The 20626-nt window shown below is 33.1% G+C and overlaps 1 protein-coding gene across 1 annotated transcript; it reads left to right on the top strand.

Moving 5' to 3' along the window:
- The first annotated feature begins 4 nt into the window (after window positions 1-4).
- Window positions 5-20401, top strand: LOC139686998 (uncharacterized). Its single transcript, XM_071584062.1, has 4 exons — window positions 5-190; window positions 8847-8972; window positions 9227-9331; window positions 15191-20401. Exons 1-4 carry the CDS (start codon window positions 86-88, stop codon window positions 15323-15325), a joined length of 471 nt encoding a protein of 156 aa, XP_071440163.1. The 5' UTR covers window positions 5-85; the 3' UTR covers window positions 15326-20401.
- The last annotated feature ends 225 nt before the right edge of the window (window positions 20402-20626 follow it).

Here is a 20626-nt window from a genome sequence, read left to right as displayed (position 1 = left end):
TCATTTAAAAAATCTGCATCTGACCTGAGTGTATAAAAACATTAATTTCTCAAATCATTCCTAAAAGAAATTTTTTTATCAACAGATGTTCGATTTTATTAATGAACCTTTTTGGTCATTTGAACTTGACCTAATGGAGGATGGTGGTGTTATAGAGAAGTTGCTCATAGAACTCACTGAGCAAGATAGAGTAAGTCAAACATATACTTTATGGCCAAGTTGAAAATAATGTTTTTGTGGTCAAATTTGTTAACTGAAGTGGTTATTATTTTAATTATTAAAAACAAAAATATTTAATATAAATGCCCATTCAAATGACACAAAAAAGGAAAGTGGGCTTCATACAGTCCTGCTTATTTTTTTACTAGGATTCATTTAACAAGGCAGTTTTCCCTCATTTACTTTTGACTATATTTTTACTGTTCTTACCGTTCCTAATTATTTTTGGACATCTTAGAGCAATGCGATAAAGGACTTAGATAAATATTTTTGTGGTAGCATTTACCAAGCCCCTAAATTCATGCCTCCAGTTGTCAAATCAGACAATAACAATTCACCAAATTTTCAATTGTATATAACAGGCCCTTGGTTGCATATTTGATTTAAAAGCATGCTATTAAATTCACTGGATCAATGCTCTCTTGAAGATTACCATTTGTTGAAAACTATTTGTTAAACCTCTTTGAAATGTCTCTCCTTCCTACTGCTATGAATTTCACTTTCACCAGCATTCATGATATTTCGCTAAAATGGCTCTGTATCCATTTCCTTTGAAACCTTTTTGTGACAACGTGCTGTTGAAATTGGAACATGCAATGAAAAATTTTTGTAAAAATAAATTACCATTTATTCTCAATATATTTAGTTCCCAACAAGTAAAGGGAAAAACAGCTTTCTTATTCCAAATTGTTGCTTTTTTACAGCCTCCATGGATATTTGCCAATAAAATATATGTGAGAAACCAGAAAGGTATACAGAAACTTTACAATTGAGGCTATCTGGATTTGTTTGTTGAAGACTATCAAAAATTGCCAGGAGAATCATCAACTGACTCAGAATCATCATGTGATGATCACTAATATTTAAGTGTTGACTTGATGCATTAGGAGCCTATAGAATTAATTATATTCAATGTATAGTAATACCTTTTAGGTAAATGCTTGAAGCATTCAGGAAACCATTAATACCTATCAGGTATTATTCTCAGATGGTAATTCATTTCTTACAAGTCATACCTAAGTTGTGAAGACTTTGCAAGAGGCTATAAGCACTTGTAAGATTGTTTTAGTTTATCCCATGCAGGCGACATTATTTTTCAAACTTTGATTTTTTAAATGTTCCAATCAAAGGGAAAATCTTTGCAAAAAGAATTTAAACAGCCCTTCGTTAAAAATTGGCAAACGCATTCTCTCTCTATAAATAGTTCGGACAATTTGCCCCATAATTTTATCTTTATGCAGCAACTTCGGAAAATACTGACATCTATTGAAAATGTATAAAGTTCTCCCTGCATTGCCCTGACATTAACAAATTGTATAATGGAAAAGGCCTTTCAGGCAGAAAAAATATTTTATGTCAATGTGAGATTTGAAAATATACATAAAACCCAGAAAGGAAACTGAAAACCAGGATGCTGGTTTCCTTACTATTTCTGATACATGTGTACATGTAACCCTGTGTAGGTATCTATTTAGTGAAACTAGTTTTGTCAGATTTAAAAAGTGCACCCTTGCAGGTGAATGTCATTGTGCTTTCATATCAAATTGTGGAGAAAAACCCATTATTGCCCACATTTTAATTTTCATACTGTTTACAATCAAGAATTTTTACTAAACAAAGGAAAAAGGAAGTCCATTGTTACACTTTAAATAATCCTGCCACCTAAACTGATCAATACTCAACAAATAAAATGTGCACCAACTCGGTATTTATTTACGCATGACTCTTTATCATGAAGGAACATGTACATGTTTTTGACACGTCATGCAATTGCATCATTTCTATTAGTTCCAAAAGGAAGCAATGCTGCCATATATGATAATAGGATTACATTAATATCCTTTGCCGGAATGTAATATCCTTGAATGGAAATGACAAAATTTTGTTATCATTCTCCAAACTGAGTAAACATTCCGTTGAAGTTGACTTTTACTTGAAAGAATTTCCTTTATTAAATTATCACAGAAATTAAATGGTACTTTTCAAATTACATTATTAGGAATAAAGTGACCCATGTAGAATCCCAGTTGTCTGTGTTGAAATGCTATAATTTTCTTGTCCTGTTCTTCAATGTAATGTACAAAGTGTCTTCCTCATTGTCACTGCTGGGAATTGGTGGTCAATGCTGGGAAATGCTGGTCGTAAATATGAAATGCACACATGTAAAATCAAATTTAGAGACTTGTTATAGGTTCCGACAAATTCAGTTTAGAAGGCATACATAAAATATTAAAAGCATTGCATTCCTCAATTTGAAAATTAAATATTTACGCCAAGATTCGAAAGGTACATCTTTGGTTTTACAGTTAAAGGTGGATTTTCCTAATTCATAAATTCACATTCCAAAGGTTCTTTTCTTCTTAGTAATTTATTTCATACAGTTAAAAAGTAATGATCTAGAACATGACTAAAAATATAAATATCGCAACTTTTTACAATCCATTTATTTCCTGAGATAAATGTACTAAACCATACATTCAATTAACTTGAAGAAATATTGAGCATAAATAGTCGCAAGTCAGTCTTTGTGAAAATGAGCAATTTATTATCCTTTAACTTAAATTCTGTTGTGTCTGGAGTACTCTCTCTCATTGGCATCTAACCATAGATTTAATGTCATTATATCAGTGGTGTCTTGAACCTTAGGTTAGTTTATCTTTCTCTACCTTGACCAGAAAATGGCATGCACGTGAAGACTTTTTAAAAAGATTTGATTTTTACAAAAAAGTCAATTTAAGTTTAGTTAATTGGAAGTACATATCTTGTGAACTCTGAGAGGCATTAGAAATCCATCAAGCTAATTTATATAATGACTGTGAGGGACAAACACCTCATAACAAAGTCACTTCTAATCCACATCTACTTTCAAATGAATAATTTCAAGTGCTACTTACCTAATTCAATTCCATCCCATGGAGATATAATCATAGTGTATCTCTTATGTACTGCAGGTTTTCTCTGAGAGATTTGCTTTCAAACTTGGGTTTGAGGAATTTTTAGTAGCATTCATAAATTGATCAGATACTTCAGCGTGAGGCCAATCAACGTACAGCATATTTGATGCTGCATAAGCATGAAACTCAATGGCGGGATCCTATCTTTTAATGCAAGCTCAAGTTTTTTGTTGCATAGTTCTGTTAGCATGTCTCATAAATAAGGATCCTCTTATCTTAAGTAAAAGGAAGCTACTTGAACTTTGAAAGTAACATCAATTTTTGTAGATTCATTTACCAGGAAAACGTTATGGTAGCATTTTGGATTGTGCTTTTGACTGGATGGTGAGACTTTGCCCAATTCTAAACAAAATATCCAGATTATGGCCAAATTTTCTTAAGATAAACATGTCACATACTGGAAAATGTGGACAGTAGTTTAATTTCCCCGGATCATACATGAGGTGGTTAAACTGGGGGCCCCTTCAATCATTGCTCATGTTTTCTCTTCCTTTACTCATCACACATTTTCTCACCTTGTCCATCCTTGTACAAATTACTTCTATAGCTGTCAACGGCTGATATTTCTCCTCCACTACAGTGATATTGCAAGTGACAAATGAATCTCTTCTCTCTCATGCATGTTTAAATAAATAAAAATGATAAACTTACCCTGCAGTGTTGAACTAAGATTTTGGGATAATGGAAGCTATGAAAGGCAGTCCATGCTACATGTTTATGTTTCTTAAAATATAAACCTTCAACGCTCAGCATTCATGATAGAAGACAGTGTTGATCTCATTTTGTTAAACATGGGGCAAATTATATACCTATATTGGTAATAGATTGCTATTGAATATGAGAATGACTCAAATAAGTATTGCTTACCAAAAAAATGAATTTCCAAATAGTATTTCATTGCCAAAATATTATTAGCATGTGATATCGGTGCAGAACCCTGGTGTCAGAATGCACGAGAAATGAGGATTGGCCACGTGATTATATTTATTCTTGATCTATGTAGGAACCTCTTTTTGAATTTGCTACTTTTGGGCGACTTGGACTACTTCTGAAGAATACATCAGAGTAACATTTGACCAACAGAGTTGAGAGGTCTATTGCTCCCTTATAATCTGAGAAATATTGGATCATGTAATTCTTCAGTACTTTCCATGTAGTTTATGAACTATGGACTGCACTCATATCTTCTTACCATGATGACAATTAATGTAATACCTTTACCTGCGACCCCCATGGTTTCTCACCATATATACGTGCTGTTCTTGTGGTGGAGAGGGAGACAGAGTCATTGCCCCCAAAAATCTGGCATGATTAAAAAGACTGTAAAGTTCCTAAAATTGTAAGTTTTTGGGACACGTGACTTCTTCTCTGTCAGTGAGCTTTAAGTGTATTTTTGTATTCTACATATAAATGTTTAAAGTGGATGGTAAATGTATAACAATTAACTTTCTGAAAATTGTTTAATGTAGGAGTATATAAATGAAATGCGTATATGCTGGAATCTATGGTGCCAGATATATCGTAGGCAGGGATCATGAATTAAAAATTGTTATGAAAGAAAAGAGTAGCTATATTGGGTATTTTGAAACTGTCGATTGGAAGTTATTCAATTTGACAATTTCAGGCCTAATGTTGAGTTTTCCTTTGGAAAAATTCTGTTTTAGGCATGTGAACTTCTATTACTATAATTTAAACAATATCTAATTCAGTTAATCACACAGGAAGTTTTTTAGTCATGTGTTTTTAGGATACCAGTAACTAAATTATTACTGGCATTCAGAATTTTTTAACAAGGACTGAAAACTGTGAGCAGGAGAGAAATTATTTAACCTCCCATAAGATAGTAGGTTGATCTTCATAGGAATTGTGATGACTGGCTATGGACAACAATTTCTTCATAAATAACCAGTTTCCTGTAAAAAATATTTTAAAAAGAATTAAAGAATGAAGCTGGGGCAGTGATGAATGTATATTTTGTATGAATGTTATGGGTAAAAATATTTTGGTCGCATGCAGGTAATGCTACCAGTAATTCAGTGTATCCAGGTGGAATTCATACGCACACAAATGCTTAGAACTTCTGTATTATGTGGCATTCGTTTCCCTTCACGACCTCCCTAAATCATGAGTGATAATGAAGCCATCAAACTGAAATAATTAAAGTGAAGTGAACTTAGATCTTCACAAAAATCCAAATTCTCAAAAAACATATTAATTTCTGTATTTGACTGTTTGCAAAACTTTTATTAAAGTTTTCTCAGACATTATGTGTTTAAAACGTTCCGCCAATGTGCATATTTCTGAATAAGCTGTAATGTATTTTACAGTCCACAAGCAATGACAATTAATATTTTGTCAACGATGAATGACGTGGTTCCATTAAATGACTTAAAAACTGATTAAGACCCTGTCCAGTTTATGAAATATTCCAGCAGATTGATATATGCAATGCTAGTGACTATCCCTAAGACATTTAGGAATGTTTGCAAATGTGTAGTAGGTAATAATTGTTTTTATATAAAAATGTGTAAGGTGTGAAAAATATTGTGTTTTGGAAATTAAATCTTTATAATGTTGGCTTCCAAGCATTATGGCCTAAATATATCACTGGAGAAGGTCAGTTTACATCTGTATTTAGGTGTAGTAATGATATATGTGCCATCTTTTTATTGCCTGTGTATTTTGTGTACTTGCCCATATCTTGATGATCATATGGTGTAAACAAGGCATTTTGATTGGTATTTTCTGAAATGATGTGCAGAGTCAGACATAATGACGAATAAAAACATGATTTATTAGAAATCATGTCCTCTATTTTGTGAAATGCTCAAGACCAAAGAAAAGTGATCGCTATTATAGTGAATGGTATTGGATGATGTAATTCAGAAGTCCATGCTTGTTGGTTATTGCCATTTAAATATTGTTCAGAAAATCGTTGTGCATACAAATAGGCATTTAAATGCAATAGATGTTACTTGTAACATTTTTGATAGAATAAATATTCAATATATGAGCAGCATTGTTTGATTTTAAAGTTATGAAACTAGAAAATTATTTGCCTATGCTTGAAAGAGAGGATGCCCTTACCAAAATAATAGTAAGCTGAATCTTCATTGAATCGCAGTCAGCATATCATTGAAGCAGGAGAAATATTGAAACACATATGATCCATTTCTGTAAAATTATTGCTCCCTTCATTCTATGGGCATACCCATGTTGCCGTCAACTTACAACTCCTCCATGGTGGTTGATTAATGCAGGCGATTTCTACCCTCATCAAATTGAATAATTCATGTTGTCTCTGCGGGAAGACGACTGGAGGTAAACAGTTCCAAATTAAGAAGTTGGACATATGATAAGGTTTGCAGTATTCGATCAAGCCTTCGAGTAATAAAAACACAATGCTCAATGGCCAATGGGAGACAGTAGAGCCGGCCAAACAAGCGCATGATAAAAAAAGACAACTGTCAGCATTTGAAGGAGTTGCCACAACCACGAACCAGTTTATGTAAACCTATTCATGCATTGTGGCATTGCACAGGATTGAAAGATGGGCTATCCTAGAAAAACGAAATGAGAAAATTCAAATTTTTCAATGTGTGGTGCCTATATTGAAAATAACCTGGACAAACAAGCAGCTGTCTGGACAGAGTGAAAAAAGTAGCCAATGAATGGAGCAAAAGAATAAATAGGCAGTATAGTATCCAGCAAGATGTTTAACTTGGAAATTTCAAGTAACCCTTTATGCTAATAGCAGTATTGCACAGGGCTCAGAGCTGTATCATCCTCAAAAAAAAGAGAGGTCATTTGACTGCTTTAATATTCCTGTGTCTATGTTTATGATAATCTGCATGAACAAGCAATAAAGAATTTCTTGACAGTAGTGAGGGAAAAATACAAGTTAAATGAAGTAGAAGGACACAATGATAATGCGTTGAGATTGTGTATTAATTTAATTGGGGAAGATTCAAAGCACTAAAGGAAAGAAGAACACAAAGGATGGAATTAATGGATGGATGGTGGCTCTTTCTAGTCAATTATGCTGTGATCATTTTTGTTAAATACATAAACGTTTTGTAGTCATCGTGCCTTAGCTTTGATGGATATTCTCCTTTAATTTTTTCTATCTCACCGTAGGTCTTTACTCACGATGGTGCACACATGAATCTAACAAATCAATTGCAGGAATATAAAGTTTCACAAATTCTTCATTACTTATTTCAAAGTGGCAACTTACATTCCACATTCATAAGGATGCTCTGTGATTATTGATTCTAATGTTGAGGGGTCAGGTGCATTAGCCAACATAAAAAGCTTAGCAGAGGGTACATTGCAGGAGTCGGGAGAGATATTTGAGCAGGTGTTGCTGTAGAAGCGAGCCCCCATTACAACTTACTAAATTCATTCATGAGAGCCGACCCTCAGGTTGATAACTGTGTTTATGTTTTTTTAAATATATATCATATACATAAATGCATTTATATGTGTGTGCGTTGAGACAGAGTATTAGTGATAGACATTTAATTGATAATGTTACCAGTAGAGCTAAAAACTTTTTATTTTAGTATTCTGCAAGCACATGCAGGGGCTTGAAGACCATGCATTTTGATTATTATGAGTAAAGCTAGAGAAAGCTATACTACTGCTGCGTAAAAATGATTAGTGCTACATGAGTTGTCACCTTATGCAAGGTCCGTGCCAAAAGTAGTAGGACTTAGTTGATTTAAAAAAAAGTATTGCAATAATTGACACATACACTTGAAAGCTTCCGAAGTAGCTCCCATTACTTATTTTAAAGTGGCAGCTTAAATCCTGGATTTATAAGTATGCCTTTTCATTCATTTGTTCTAAGCATAAATGTTTTCTTTCATGCATTTATTCACCTTTTTAACTCAAACATGGAATGTGAATGGAAGTGGAGTAATTTCAAGAAAAAATTAAAGTTTTCTGTGTTAAAATTAATCAGTGGTATGACCCATATTATACTGGTATCCCTAAACAAAACTAATTAATAAATACATTGCAATGGGGAAAGAGACAATCGTAGCTCTTGCAAATAACTTTGTGAAAAACCAATATGGCTATTTTCACATTACCTGCTTTTACTCAACGGGAATGCTTATTTTAAGGTAAAATAATAGTGCTTAACACAATCCCATTCTCAATTGCCACGATTTTAATATGCCAGATCACCAATATGAGCAAGCTGCTGCCATAATGAAAATATAGCAATACAGAGAATTAAAGGCTGTGAACCCTGGCCATGGTGCCACTCCAAACCCTTAGCATGGTATCACTTGGCGCAAAGGTTATTTTTAATCATTGATGATGATGAAACTCACTTCTATCACGGCTGTATAATATGGACCGGCAGATTCACTCTGTGCCTCTCGCAACTGTTGGGGGTGGTGGTACTCATTTCAGACGGTATTATACCAAAGGCAGATTCACTCCATTGGGGTTAATGGTTCGTAATGCAATAGAATACCTAAGAATACAATTCCTTGCAATGCCGCCCTTTTCTTGGATGTTTGTATTTCCCTAGTTTTCTTGCATAAACATAGCATACATCAAATTATATTTGCTGTAAATTTAAATTCAATATAAAATCTAGTAATGCTAGGTTAATTGTGTGGTTTCAGTAAAGATGTACTTATGGTCATTTCTTTTCAGCATTTGAAGATGGCTGAAAAGGATCTAGAAAAATACAATGAAAATCAACTTCAGAAAATGATTAAATGTGAAAGAGTGGTACTTTTTACCAAGACATTTGATTTTGAATCAATTGAATGCAAAAAGGTACGTGGAGATTATCATTTTATTTGACTTGTAAAATTTATTTAAAAAGAATCACAGTTGAACAACTCCAATATCTACAATAATTTGGAGGTGAAAACAATTTAATTCACGCTGAGGTAATGAAGACTGATTTAAAATTTTATAACATTTAACAAAGTATTGTAATGCTCATTTAAAAAATCTGCATCTTACCTTAATATGTAAAAACATTATTTTCCCCAAATAATTCCTAAAAGAAATTCTTTCATCAACAGATGTTCGATTTTATTAATGAACCTTTTAGGTCATTTGAACTTGACCTAATGGAGGATGGTGGTGTTATAGAGAAGTTGCTCATAGAACTCACTGAGCAAAATAGAGTAAGTTAAACATATATTATTATTATTATTATTACTTTTTATTTGCCCAGAGATCACAATACAAAAATACCAGGTGGGTGGAGTATGTACATGATATAAGGCACGTCAATGAGGAGCAAAGACCCAGGCTCAGTTAAGATACATAAAAGAATAGATGCTCATAGTTACATAAGTGTTTGGTACAAATCCATGAACATCGGCTGTAACATGCACATACAATATCAAATTCAGAAAAATCATTGATCACAAACATGAATCAGACCATGACCATTGCTAGAAACTAAAAGTATGAACTTACTGGTTGGGAATATTGTTGAGATATTCATCAACCGAGTAAAACATATTGCGCTGTAGATATCTTTTTAATTTATGCCTGAATGCAGCAGTTCCCTGTGTATCCTTGATACTTTTGGGTAGTTTGTTATATAATCTGATGCCCATTTCATTGGGTCCTAATTTCAATGCTTTAGTTCTTATATTCCCATAATGGAAGTCATTCCTGCCTCTGGTGTAATGATGATGATAGGCAGAGTTAAGAGAATAGTTGCCGATGTTATTTTTTATATATAGAATTAAAAACATAATGTAGATGCATGGGAGTGGTAGCAAATTTAATTCACGGAAAATAGGCCTTGATGGAGCATTGTGAGGTTTCCTGGTGATGATTCTAATAGCTTTCTTTTGCATTTTAAAGATGGTTTGAGAAATAGCAGCTGATCCCCATAATATTATACTGTAGGTTATATTTGAATAAATTTCCCCATAGTACAAATTGAGTAGTACAGTTTTACTTGTAGTTTCATACAAGTGTCTTAATAAGTAGCAAGTTGAACTGAGCTAGTGTTGAAGGGCTTTTACCTGAGTATCCCAAGAAATATTTGCACATAGAGAAATACCTAGAAATTTGCATTCTGTCACACGCTCAATTGATAGGTCATTGATTTTTATCAGCAGATCATCTGACACGTTCTTATTGCGTGTCAATTATACTATTTTACTTTTATTTACATTTAAGTCTAGAAGGTTGTCTGTACACCACTTGTTTATTGCAAGTGTGACAGACTTAGATTTTTCCACAAGGCTGGGATATGTTTGTGTTGATATTATTACATTAGTGTCGTCAGCGTACAACACTGGTATTATTCCATCATTATTTGGTAAGCAGTTAGGTAGGTCATTGATGTAAATCAGAAAGAGGAGTGGCCCAAGGGTTGAGCCTTGTGGAACACCTTTGTTAACTTGGCCACTTAATACTTTATGGCCAAGTTGAAAATTATGTTTTTTGTGGTCAAATTTGTTAACTGAAGTGGCTATTATTTTAATTATTAAAAACAAAAATATTTAATATTAATGCCCATTCAAATGGCACAAAAAAGGAAAGTGGGCTTCATACAGTCCTGCTTATTTTTTTACTAGGATTCATTTAACAAGGCAGTTTTTCCTCATTCACTTTTGACTATATTTTGACTGTTCTTACTGTTCCTTATTATTTTTGGACTTTTCAGAGCAATGTGTTAAAGGACTTTGGAAAATATTTTTGTTATGGTATTAACAAGCCTCAAAATTCGCGCCTCCGGGGTTCCAAGTCTGTAACTTGCTTACTTTAGAGAAATGCACTTCAAAATCTCCCTAAACAGCTCATTCCCTAAATCCAAGGCTCTAACTTGTTTTCTCCCAAGATAGAGAAAGATGATTCTCTCTCTGATGGAAAATTTGTCTCCCAGCCCAAGTCCGTAGCTCATGAAGCAGCTTCCGAGAGACTTACTGGAGAATAATTCACATCGGTCCAGAGAGGGGGCTCCTTAAATTTTTCTCCTTGTTTGAATAGCATATTTGGATTGTGATTTGTCAATTCTATCTGAAATTGAAGGCACATTATGCATCATCAAGATTATTTCTGCATTTTAGTGGTAGTTATATGAAAGCATATATTCTGTGGAAGTCTTTTAGGTAATTCTTAAATCCTTTTCTTGGATTACCAAATCCCTTCATTACCTGTCATGATGGTACAGTGTTTTGTGTTCTACTCATCTTCAGCCTCTTTATTTATGATTGTAGGATTTTCATTTCATATAAATAATAATTACAGTATATGTTCTGAGCTGTAAGTAATACATGGGCATTCCTAATTGCTGCAAAGAAATAACAACCATAATACCTAACAGTGCAAATGAGCAAGAGTACAGCCAATGTAAATGAATTAGGGACTTTCACTTTTAAAATTGTAGTTCTTCATGGCAACCTGGGCTCCAGGGCAAGTATAACTTGATATTGATTTGAGAAAATGGATAGCTTTGTGCATGCATCAAGAATTAACTTATCCTGTTTGATACTTCTTTCATTGAATCTGACTTCTTAAGACTGCTACAGTAAATAAATAGGAGTATTTTGTTGATCTAGGTTATAAGCTAATAGGTTCTTTGCTTTTAAAATTGTTTTAAATATCAGGAAACAGTTGTATTAAATTATACGTAGTATCATACCACTGATTGATAGACATGCAACATACTATTATTATAACTTAAAAATTTGAGTTAAAAATATCCCCGTAATTGAACTATAATTACAAATATATTTGTTTGTAACTTCATTTCATTTGTTCATGAATAATTCTTTGCATGAATATTGCACTGATATTTATTGATCACCATATTATACAAAATGCACCTTTCCACTAATAAAGTATTCATACATTAAAAATTGTAGCCAAATATTTTCATAGAATATGCTTGCAAAAATACTTCCTTTAGACTACAAGTGAGGTAAAAATCAGTAAATTTATATGTGCAGGTTTTTGAAGTATTTTAACTGGTACAACAAAGGTCTAAGGTGTAACAGGTTAACTAACTAGTTTAGCTGGTATGCTTTTGCAGTGCAATGGATGAAAAAGGTTACTTCTATGTGATTTGTATAGATATTTGAAGTCCACTATTTACTCCTTGGTAAAAAAAAATGAAACTTTATTTTCTCCACCATCCTCTTACTGCCCAAAAGAACTTTAGAGCTTTTGCTAAGAATTTTAATGATACATGGAACAGCAATATGATAATTGAGGACATTGACCTTTCCTTAACAAATATATTTATGCGCAAGCACTACCAGTAGAATGAACTACCATTTTCTATGATAAAATAGCCGCAATTCCCTAACTCAATCATAAAACATACATACACCTACCATATTGCCTTAAATCACCCAATTGCATGCTCATGAAACCATCATATATATTGGTCAAATAAATTAATAAAATACTTTTGAACGATTGTTTCATTGAAGCATTAAATCTTGTCAATCAGTTCTTCACTATGGTAAATGAAATTAGAAGTGTCAGAGAGGCATCATCTTTCAAAAGTTGCAGTACTTTCAAATCACCATTTCACAGCCAAAATCATAGCACACATAGGTTTCAAGAATTAAATTTTACTGTCTATCAGGGTATCTCACTATATTTGTGCTGGTTGAACTTCAACTAAACTAAACTAAGGAACTGCAACTTCAGCAAAATATTTGAGAAGGCATTCTATGTTAGGTTAACTTCTTACCTAGAGGTTTCCAATCTCCTTTTACCAACTCACATGGTTTTAGGGAGCATAAATTTACATCTTCTGCTAAATATCAGTTAATAACCCAGACTTAATATGACATCTTTTGCTTCCCCAAGTAAGGTCCTTAATCGAGGTGTTCCTCAAGGCTCTGTTCTTGGGCTTGTCTTGTTTCTTTCTTACATAAATGAACTTGTTGATAGTTTTTAACATATAAATGGTGCTACCCCTTGTAATATGCAGATGACACCAATATTATTCTTGTCTTGCCTAATTTTGATGAATTGATAGTTAAGTGTGAACAGGTTAGTCACACCTTACTCTCTTGGTGTCATAATAATTTCCTAGATTTAAATATAGAAAAGTCTCACCTAATATATTTTGCAAATAAAAATAAAGCAAGCAAAGTACTTTCTATTGAAGTTGATAGGAAGGTGATCCCACAGGTACAAAATACCAAATTTTTGGGTTTCCACATCAATTCTCAAATCTCTTGGGATGAACACATAAGTACTTTAACCAGTAAGTTAAGCTCGGCCTGCTTTATAATAAGGTCCATTAGGTCCACAGTTTCAGTGGCTGTTATCTGTGCACTACACTATGGTGAATTTTATTCTCACATAGCCTATAGTATCCTTTGCTAGGGTTCATCATCTAAGGTCTTGGCTATTTTCAGGGTCCAAAAAAGGGCCATTCAGCTAATAAGTTTTGCAAAACACAATGCCCCTTGCCGTCTCCTGTTTAAAAAATTGGATGTATTGCCAGTGCCATTTTTTTATATTTTTCATATAGTAGTAGGTACATACAAAAAGAAATCTATTTGAGTATGTGAAAAATTGTGGTACCTATCCACAAATATTCTTCAAGGCAGAATGAGCAGCTGCACGTTTTATATAAGCGTACAAAAAATGCAGTTGCTGGCCCAAATTTTATGGGCCTTCAACTTTATAATAAACTCTCAGCTGAGATTCAGGCTCATAAAAGCGTGGCTGCATTTAAAGTCAATCTATTTAAGTTCTTAAAATTAAATATGTTTCATTAACTTGCTGAATTTCTTGATTATGCCTGATATGTCTTATATCCAGAAATGTATTTTGTCACTTTCCCCTGACGTGTCTTTTATCAATGAAAAAATTTCAACTACTTGATCGCTGGACGAATAAAATGTATTATTATTATTAACCACATAAAAAATCACAATAATCTTCCTTGAAGATGACCAAAAATACCAACATATTTTTCTTTGACAGTAAATTGATAGAATATAGTATTATGTTGAGTGGGTAAATTCAGTACTTAAATATTGAATGAGGATAAAAATTTAAGAGGAGCTATTCCTTTTTCTTTACTACAACAGCTTATTGGAAGGATTTGGTGATGTTCCAATGGAATAGTTTTTGATCCAAGAGTTTTCCTTTTCTTTACATTACTTTCAATGATTACCATGATTAAATTTTAGCTGAACAGCTAATGCTTCGTATGCATTCAAATATTGTGTAAAAATTAATTTGAATGCTAAATTATGAAATTACCCATTATCCACTTATGAAAATAACTATGTTGGTACAAATATATCAATGAAATTTTTTTAGGAATTCATCTTCCTATTTCTGCAAATGGCCAAAGAGATTGTTGCCACAACGTCCTCAGCCAATTAATTCATTAAAATATCTATAAAATATACAAACTCTTTTATACTCAGCATGATACCCATCTGCATAATATGGAATCATGTGACATAGCATTTAATAAGAAATAATGAGAGATTTCATTGGCTGGCAAAGGACTTCCAAAAAGAACTTCTCGTATTCCATAAACTTCATTGAGTCCAGACTTTTCTCCCATCTGGTGGCAAGAAATAGTTGTTTTGCTCAAATACAGACTTACTTCAGAAGATTTCTAGAGAAGAAAACCTTTGATTGTTCCTCCAAGAGAGTAAATTTACAGACTTGGACCCCAGGTGTAAAATTACACCATTAAATTCACCAAGGTTTCAATTGTATGTAACTGAGCCATGGTTCCACATTTTACTTAAGTCCTGATGATAACCAATGTTTTAAAGCTGTTTTTAAACCACTTTGAAATGACTATCTGACCTACTAGTATTAATTTCAATTTCACCTCAGTTACGATTTAACCAAAAATAACTCTTTACAGAAATCCACACAAATCTTTTCCCGATGATTATGTGCTCTTGAAACTGGATCATAATATGAAATATTTTGGTGGAAATGAATTGTAGTTCCCAATAGTAGTAATTCACACCAAGTAATGGCCAACACTGTAATCTAATTCCTAATTGTTGTTTTTTCAACAGCCTCCATGGATATATGCCAATGATACATTTGTGGGCAATCGAAAAAGTATACAGACGCTTTATAATAGAGGCTACCTGCATCTGTTTGTAGAAGACTACCCAAAACTGCCAGGAGAATCATCTGATGATGACTAATATATGAGTATTAGCTTGGTACATTCAGGAACCTCCAAAATGAAAACATGTTCAACATGTATCATAATACCTATCAGGTATTATTGTCAGAGGGTAATTCATGTCTTACAAGTCATGCCTAAGTTGTGAAGACTTTGCAAGAGGCTATAAGCACTTGTAAGATTGTTTTAGTTTATCCCATGCAGGCGACATTATTTTTCAAACTTTGATTTTTTAAATGTTCCAATCAAAGGGAAAATCTTTGCAAAAAGAATTTAAACAGCCCTTCGTTAAAAATTGGCAAACGCATTCTCTCTCTATAAATAGTTCGGACAATTTGCCCCATAATTTTATCTTTATGCAGCAACTTCGGAAAATACTGACATCTATTGAAAATGTATAAAGTTCTCCCTGCATTGCCCTGACATTAACAAATTGTATAATGGAAAAGGCCTTTCAGGCAGAAAAAATATTTTATGTCAATGTGAGATTTGAAAATATACATAAAACCCAGAAAGGAAACTGAAAACCAGGATGCTGGTTTCCTTACTATTTCTGATACATGTGTACATGTAACCCTGTGTAGGTATCTATTTAGTGAAACTAGTTTTGTCAGATTTAAAAAGTGCACCCTTGCAGGTGAATGTCATTGTGCTTTCATATCAAATTGTGGAGAAAAACCCATTATTGCCCACATTTTAATTTTCATACTGTTTACAATCAAGAATTTTTACTAAACAAAGGAAAAAGGAAGTCCATTGTTACACTTTAAATAATCCTGCCACCTAAACTGATCAATACTCAACAAATAAAATGTGCACCAACTCGGTATTTATTTACGCATGACTCTTTATCATGAAGGAACATGTACATGTTTTTGACACGTCATGCAATTGCATCATTTCTATTAGTTCCAAAAGGAAGCAATGCTGCCATATATGATAATAGGATTACATTAATATCCTTTGCCGGAATGTAATATCCTTGAATGGAAATGACAAAATTTTGTTATCATTCTCCAAACTGAGTAAACATTCCGTTGAAGTTGACTTTTACTTGAAAGAATTTCCTTTATTAAATTATCACAGAAATTAAATGGTACTTTTCAAATTACATTATTAGGAATAAAGTGACCCATGTAGAATCCCAGTTGTCTGTGTTGAAATGCTATAATTTTCTTGTCCTGTTCTTCAATGTAATGTACAAAGTGTCTTCCTCATTGTCACTGCTGGGAATTGGTGGTCAATGCTGGGAAATGCTGGTCGTAAATATGAAATGCACACATGTAAAATCAAATTTAGAGACTTGTTATAGGTTCCGACAAATTCAGTTTAGAAGGCATACATAAAATATTAAAAGCATTGCATTCCTCAATTTGAAAATTAAATATTTACGCCAAGATTCGAAAGGTACATCTTTGGTTTTACAGTTAAAGGTGGATTTTCCTAATTCATAAATTCACATTCCAAAGGTTCTTTTCTTCTTAGTAATTTATTTCATACAGTTAAAAAGTAATGATCTAGAACATGACTAAAAATATAAATATCGCAACTTTTTACAATCCATTTATTTCCTGAGATAAATGTACTAAACCATACATTCAATTAACTTGAAGAAATATTGAGCATAAATAGTCGCAAGTCAGTCTTTGTGAAAATGAGCAATTTATTATCCTTTAACTTAAATTCTGTTGTGTCTGGAGTACTCTCTCTCATTGGCATCTAACCATAGATTTAATGTCATTATATCAGTGGTGTCTTGAACCTTAGGTTAGTTTATCTTTCTCTACCTTGACCAGAAAATGGCATGCACGTGAAGACTTTTTAAAAAGATTTGATTTTTACAAAAAAGTCAATTTAAGTTTAGTTAATTGGAAGTACATATCTTGTGAACTCTGAGAGGCATTAGAAATCCATCAAGCTAATTTATATAATGACTGTGAGGGACAAACACCTCATAACAAAGTCACTTCTAATCCACATCTACTTTCAAATGAATAATTTCAAGTGCTACTTACCTAATTCAATTCCATCCCATGGAGATATAATCATAGTGTATCTCTTATGTACTGCAGGTTTTCTCTGAGAGATTTGCTTTCAAACTTGGGTTTGAGGAATTTTTAGTAGCATTCATAAATTGATCAGATACTTCAGCGTGAGGCCAATCAACGTACAGCATATTTGATGCTGCATAAGCATGAAACTCAATGGCGGGATCCTATCTTTTAATGCAAGCTCAAGTTTTTTGTTGCATAGTTCTGTTAGCATGTCTCATAAATAAGGATCCTCTTATCTTAAGTAAAAGGAAGCTACTTGAACTTTGAAAGTAACATCAATTTTTGTAGATTCATTTACCAGGAAAACGTTATGGTAGCATTTTGGATTGTGCTTTTGACTGGATGGTGAGACTTTGCCCAATTCTAAACAAAATATCCAGATTATGGCCAAATTTTCTTAAGATAAACATGTCACATACTGGAAAATGTGGACAGTAGTTTAATTTCCCCGGATCATACATGAGGTGGTTAAACTGGGGGCCCCTTCAATCATTGCTCATGTTTTCTCTTCCTTTACTCATCACACATTTTCTCACCTTGTCCATCCTTGTACAAATTACTTCTATAGCTGTCAACGGCTGATATTTCTCCTCCACTACAGTGATATTGCAAGTGACAAATGAATCTCTTCTCTCTCATGCATGTTTAAATAAATAAAAATGATAAACTTACCCTGCAGTGTTGAACTAAGATTTTGGGATAATGGAAGCTATGAAAGGCAGTCCATGCTACATGTTTATGTTTCTTAAAATATAAACCTTCAACGCTCAGCATTCATGATAGAAGACAGTGTTGATCTCATTTTGTTAAACATGGGGCAAATTATATACCTATATTGGTAATAGATTGCTATTGAATATGAGAATGACTCAAATAAGTATTGCTTACCAAAAAAATGAATTTCCAAATAGTATTTCATTGCCAAAATATTATTAGCATGTGATATCGGTGCAGAACCCTGGTGTCAGAATGCACGAGAAATGAGGATTGGCCACGTGATTATATTTATTCTTGATCTATGTAGGAACCTCTTTTTGAATTTGCTACTTTTGGGCGACTTGGACTACTTCTGAAGAATACATCAGAGTAACATTTGACCAACAGAGTTAAGAGGTCTATTGCTCCCTTATAATCTGAGAAATATTGGATCATGTAATTCTTCAGTACTTTCCATGTAGTTTATGAACTATGGACTGCACTCATATCTTCTTACCATGATGACAATTAATGTAATACCTTTACCTGCGACCCCCATGGTTTCTCACCATATATACGTGCTGTTCTTGTGGTGGAGAGGGAGACAGAGTCATTGCCCCCAAAAATCTGGCATGATTAAAAAGACTGTAAAGTTCCTAAAAATGTAAGTTTTTGGGACACGTGACTTCTTCTCTGTCAGTGAGCTTTAAGTGTATTTTTGTATTCTACATATAAATGTTTAAAGTGGATGGTAAATGTATAACAATTAACTTTCTGAAAATTGTTTAATGTAGGAGTATATAAATGAAATGCGTATATGCTGGAATCTATGGTGCCAGATATATCGTAGGCAGGGATCATGAATTAAAAATTGTTATGAAAGAAAAGAGTAGCTATATTGGGTATTTTGAAACTGTCGATTGGAAGTTATTCAATTTGACAATTTCAGGCCTAATGTTGAGTTTTCCTTTGGAAAAATTCTGTTTTAGGCATGTGAACTTCTATTACTATAATTTAAACAATATCTAATTCAGTTAATCACACAGGAAGTTTTTTAGTCATGTGTTTTTAGGATACCAGTAACTAAATTATTACTGGCATTCAGAATTTTTTAACAAGGACTGAAAACTGTGAGCAGGAGAGAAATTATTTAACCTCCCATAAGATAGTAGGTTGATCTTCATAGGAATTGTGATGACTGGCTATGGACAACAATTTCTTCATAAATAACCAGTTTCCTGTAAAAAATATTTTAAAAAGAATTAAAGAATGAAGCTGGGGCAGTGATGAATGTATATTTTGTATGAATGTTATGGGTAAAAATATTTTGGTCGCATGCAGGTAATGCTACCAGTAATTCAGTGTATCCAGGTGGAATTCATACGCACACAAATGCTTAGAACTTCTGTATTATGTGGCATTCGTTTCCCTTCACGACCTCCCTAAATCATGAGTGATAATGAAGCCATCAAACTGAAATAATTAAAGTGAAGTGAACTTAGATCTTCACAAAAATCCAAATTCTCAAAAAACATATTAATTTCTGTATTTGACTGTTTGCAAAACTTTTATTAAAGTTTTCTCAGACATTATGTGTTTAAAACGTTCCGCCAATGTGCATATTTCTGAATAAGCTGTAATGTATTTTACAGTCCACAAGCAATGACAATTAATATTTTGTCAACGATGAATGACGTGGTTCCATTAAATGACTTAAAAACTGATTAAGACCCTGTCCAGTTTATGAAATATTCCAGCAGATTGATATATGCAATGCTAGTGACTATCCCTAAGACATTTAGGAATGTTTGCAAATGTGTAGTAGGTAATAATTGTTTTTATATAAAAATGTGTAAGGTGTGAAAAATATTGTGTTTTGGAAATTAAATCTTTATAATGTTGGCTTCCAAGCATTATGGCCTAAATATATCACTGGAGAAGGTCAGTTTACATCTGTATTTAGGTGTAGTAATGATATATGTGCCATCTTTTTATTGCCTGTGTATTTTGTGTACTTGCCCATATCTTGATGATCATATGGTGTAAACAAGGCATTTTGATTGGTATTTTCTGAAATGATGTGCAGAGTCAGACATAATGACGAATAAAAACATGATTTATTAGAAATCATGTCCTCTATTTTGTGAAATGCTCAAGACCAAAGAAAAGTGATCGCTATTATAGTGAATGGTATTGGATGATGTAATTCAGAAGTCCATGCTTGTTGGTTATTGCCATTTAAATATTGTTCAGAAAATCGTTGTGCATACAAATAGGCATTTAAATGCAATAGATGTTACTTGTAACATTTTTGATAGAATAAATATTCAATATATGAGCAGCATTGTTTGATTTTAAAGTTATGAAACTAGAAAATTATTTGCCTATGCTTGAAAGAGAGGATGCCCTTACCAAAATAATAGTAAGCTGAATCTTCATTGAATCGCAGTCAGCATATCATTGAAGCAGGAGAAATATTGAAACACATATGATCCATTTCTGTAAAATTATTGCTCCCTTCATTCTATGGGCATACCCATGTTGCCGTCAACTTACAACTCCTCCATGGT

Source organism: Hetaerina americana, unplaced genomic scaffold, assembly GCF_022747635.1.
Source record: "Hetaerina americana unplaced genomic scaffold, ioHetAmer1.1.p SCAF_16, whole genome shotgun sequence".
NCBI lineage: Eukaryota > Metazoa > Arthropoda > Insecta > Odonata > Calopterygidae > Hetaerina > Hetaerina americana.
Note: the sequence above shows the minus strand (reverse complement) of the source record. Positions and strands in the feature narration are given on the sequence as shown.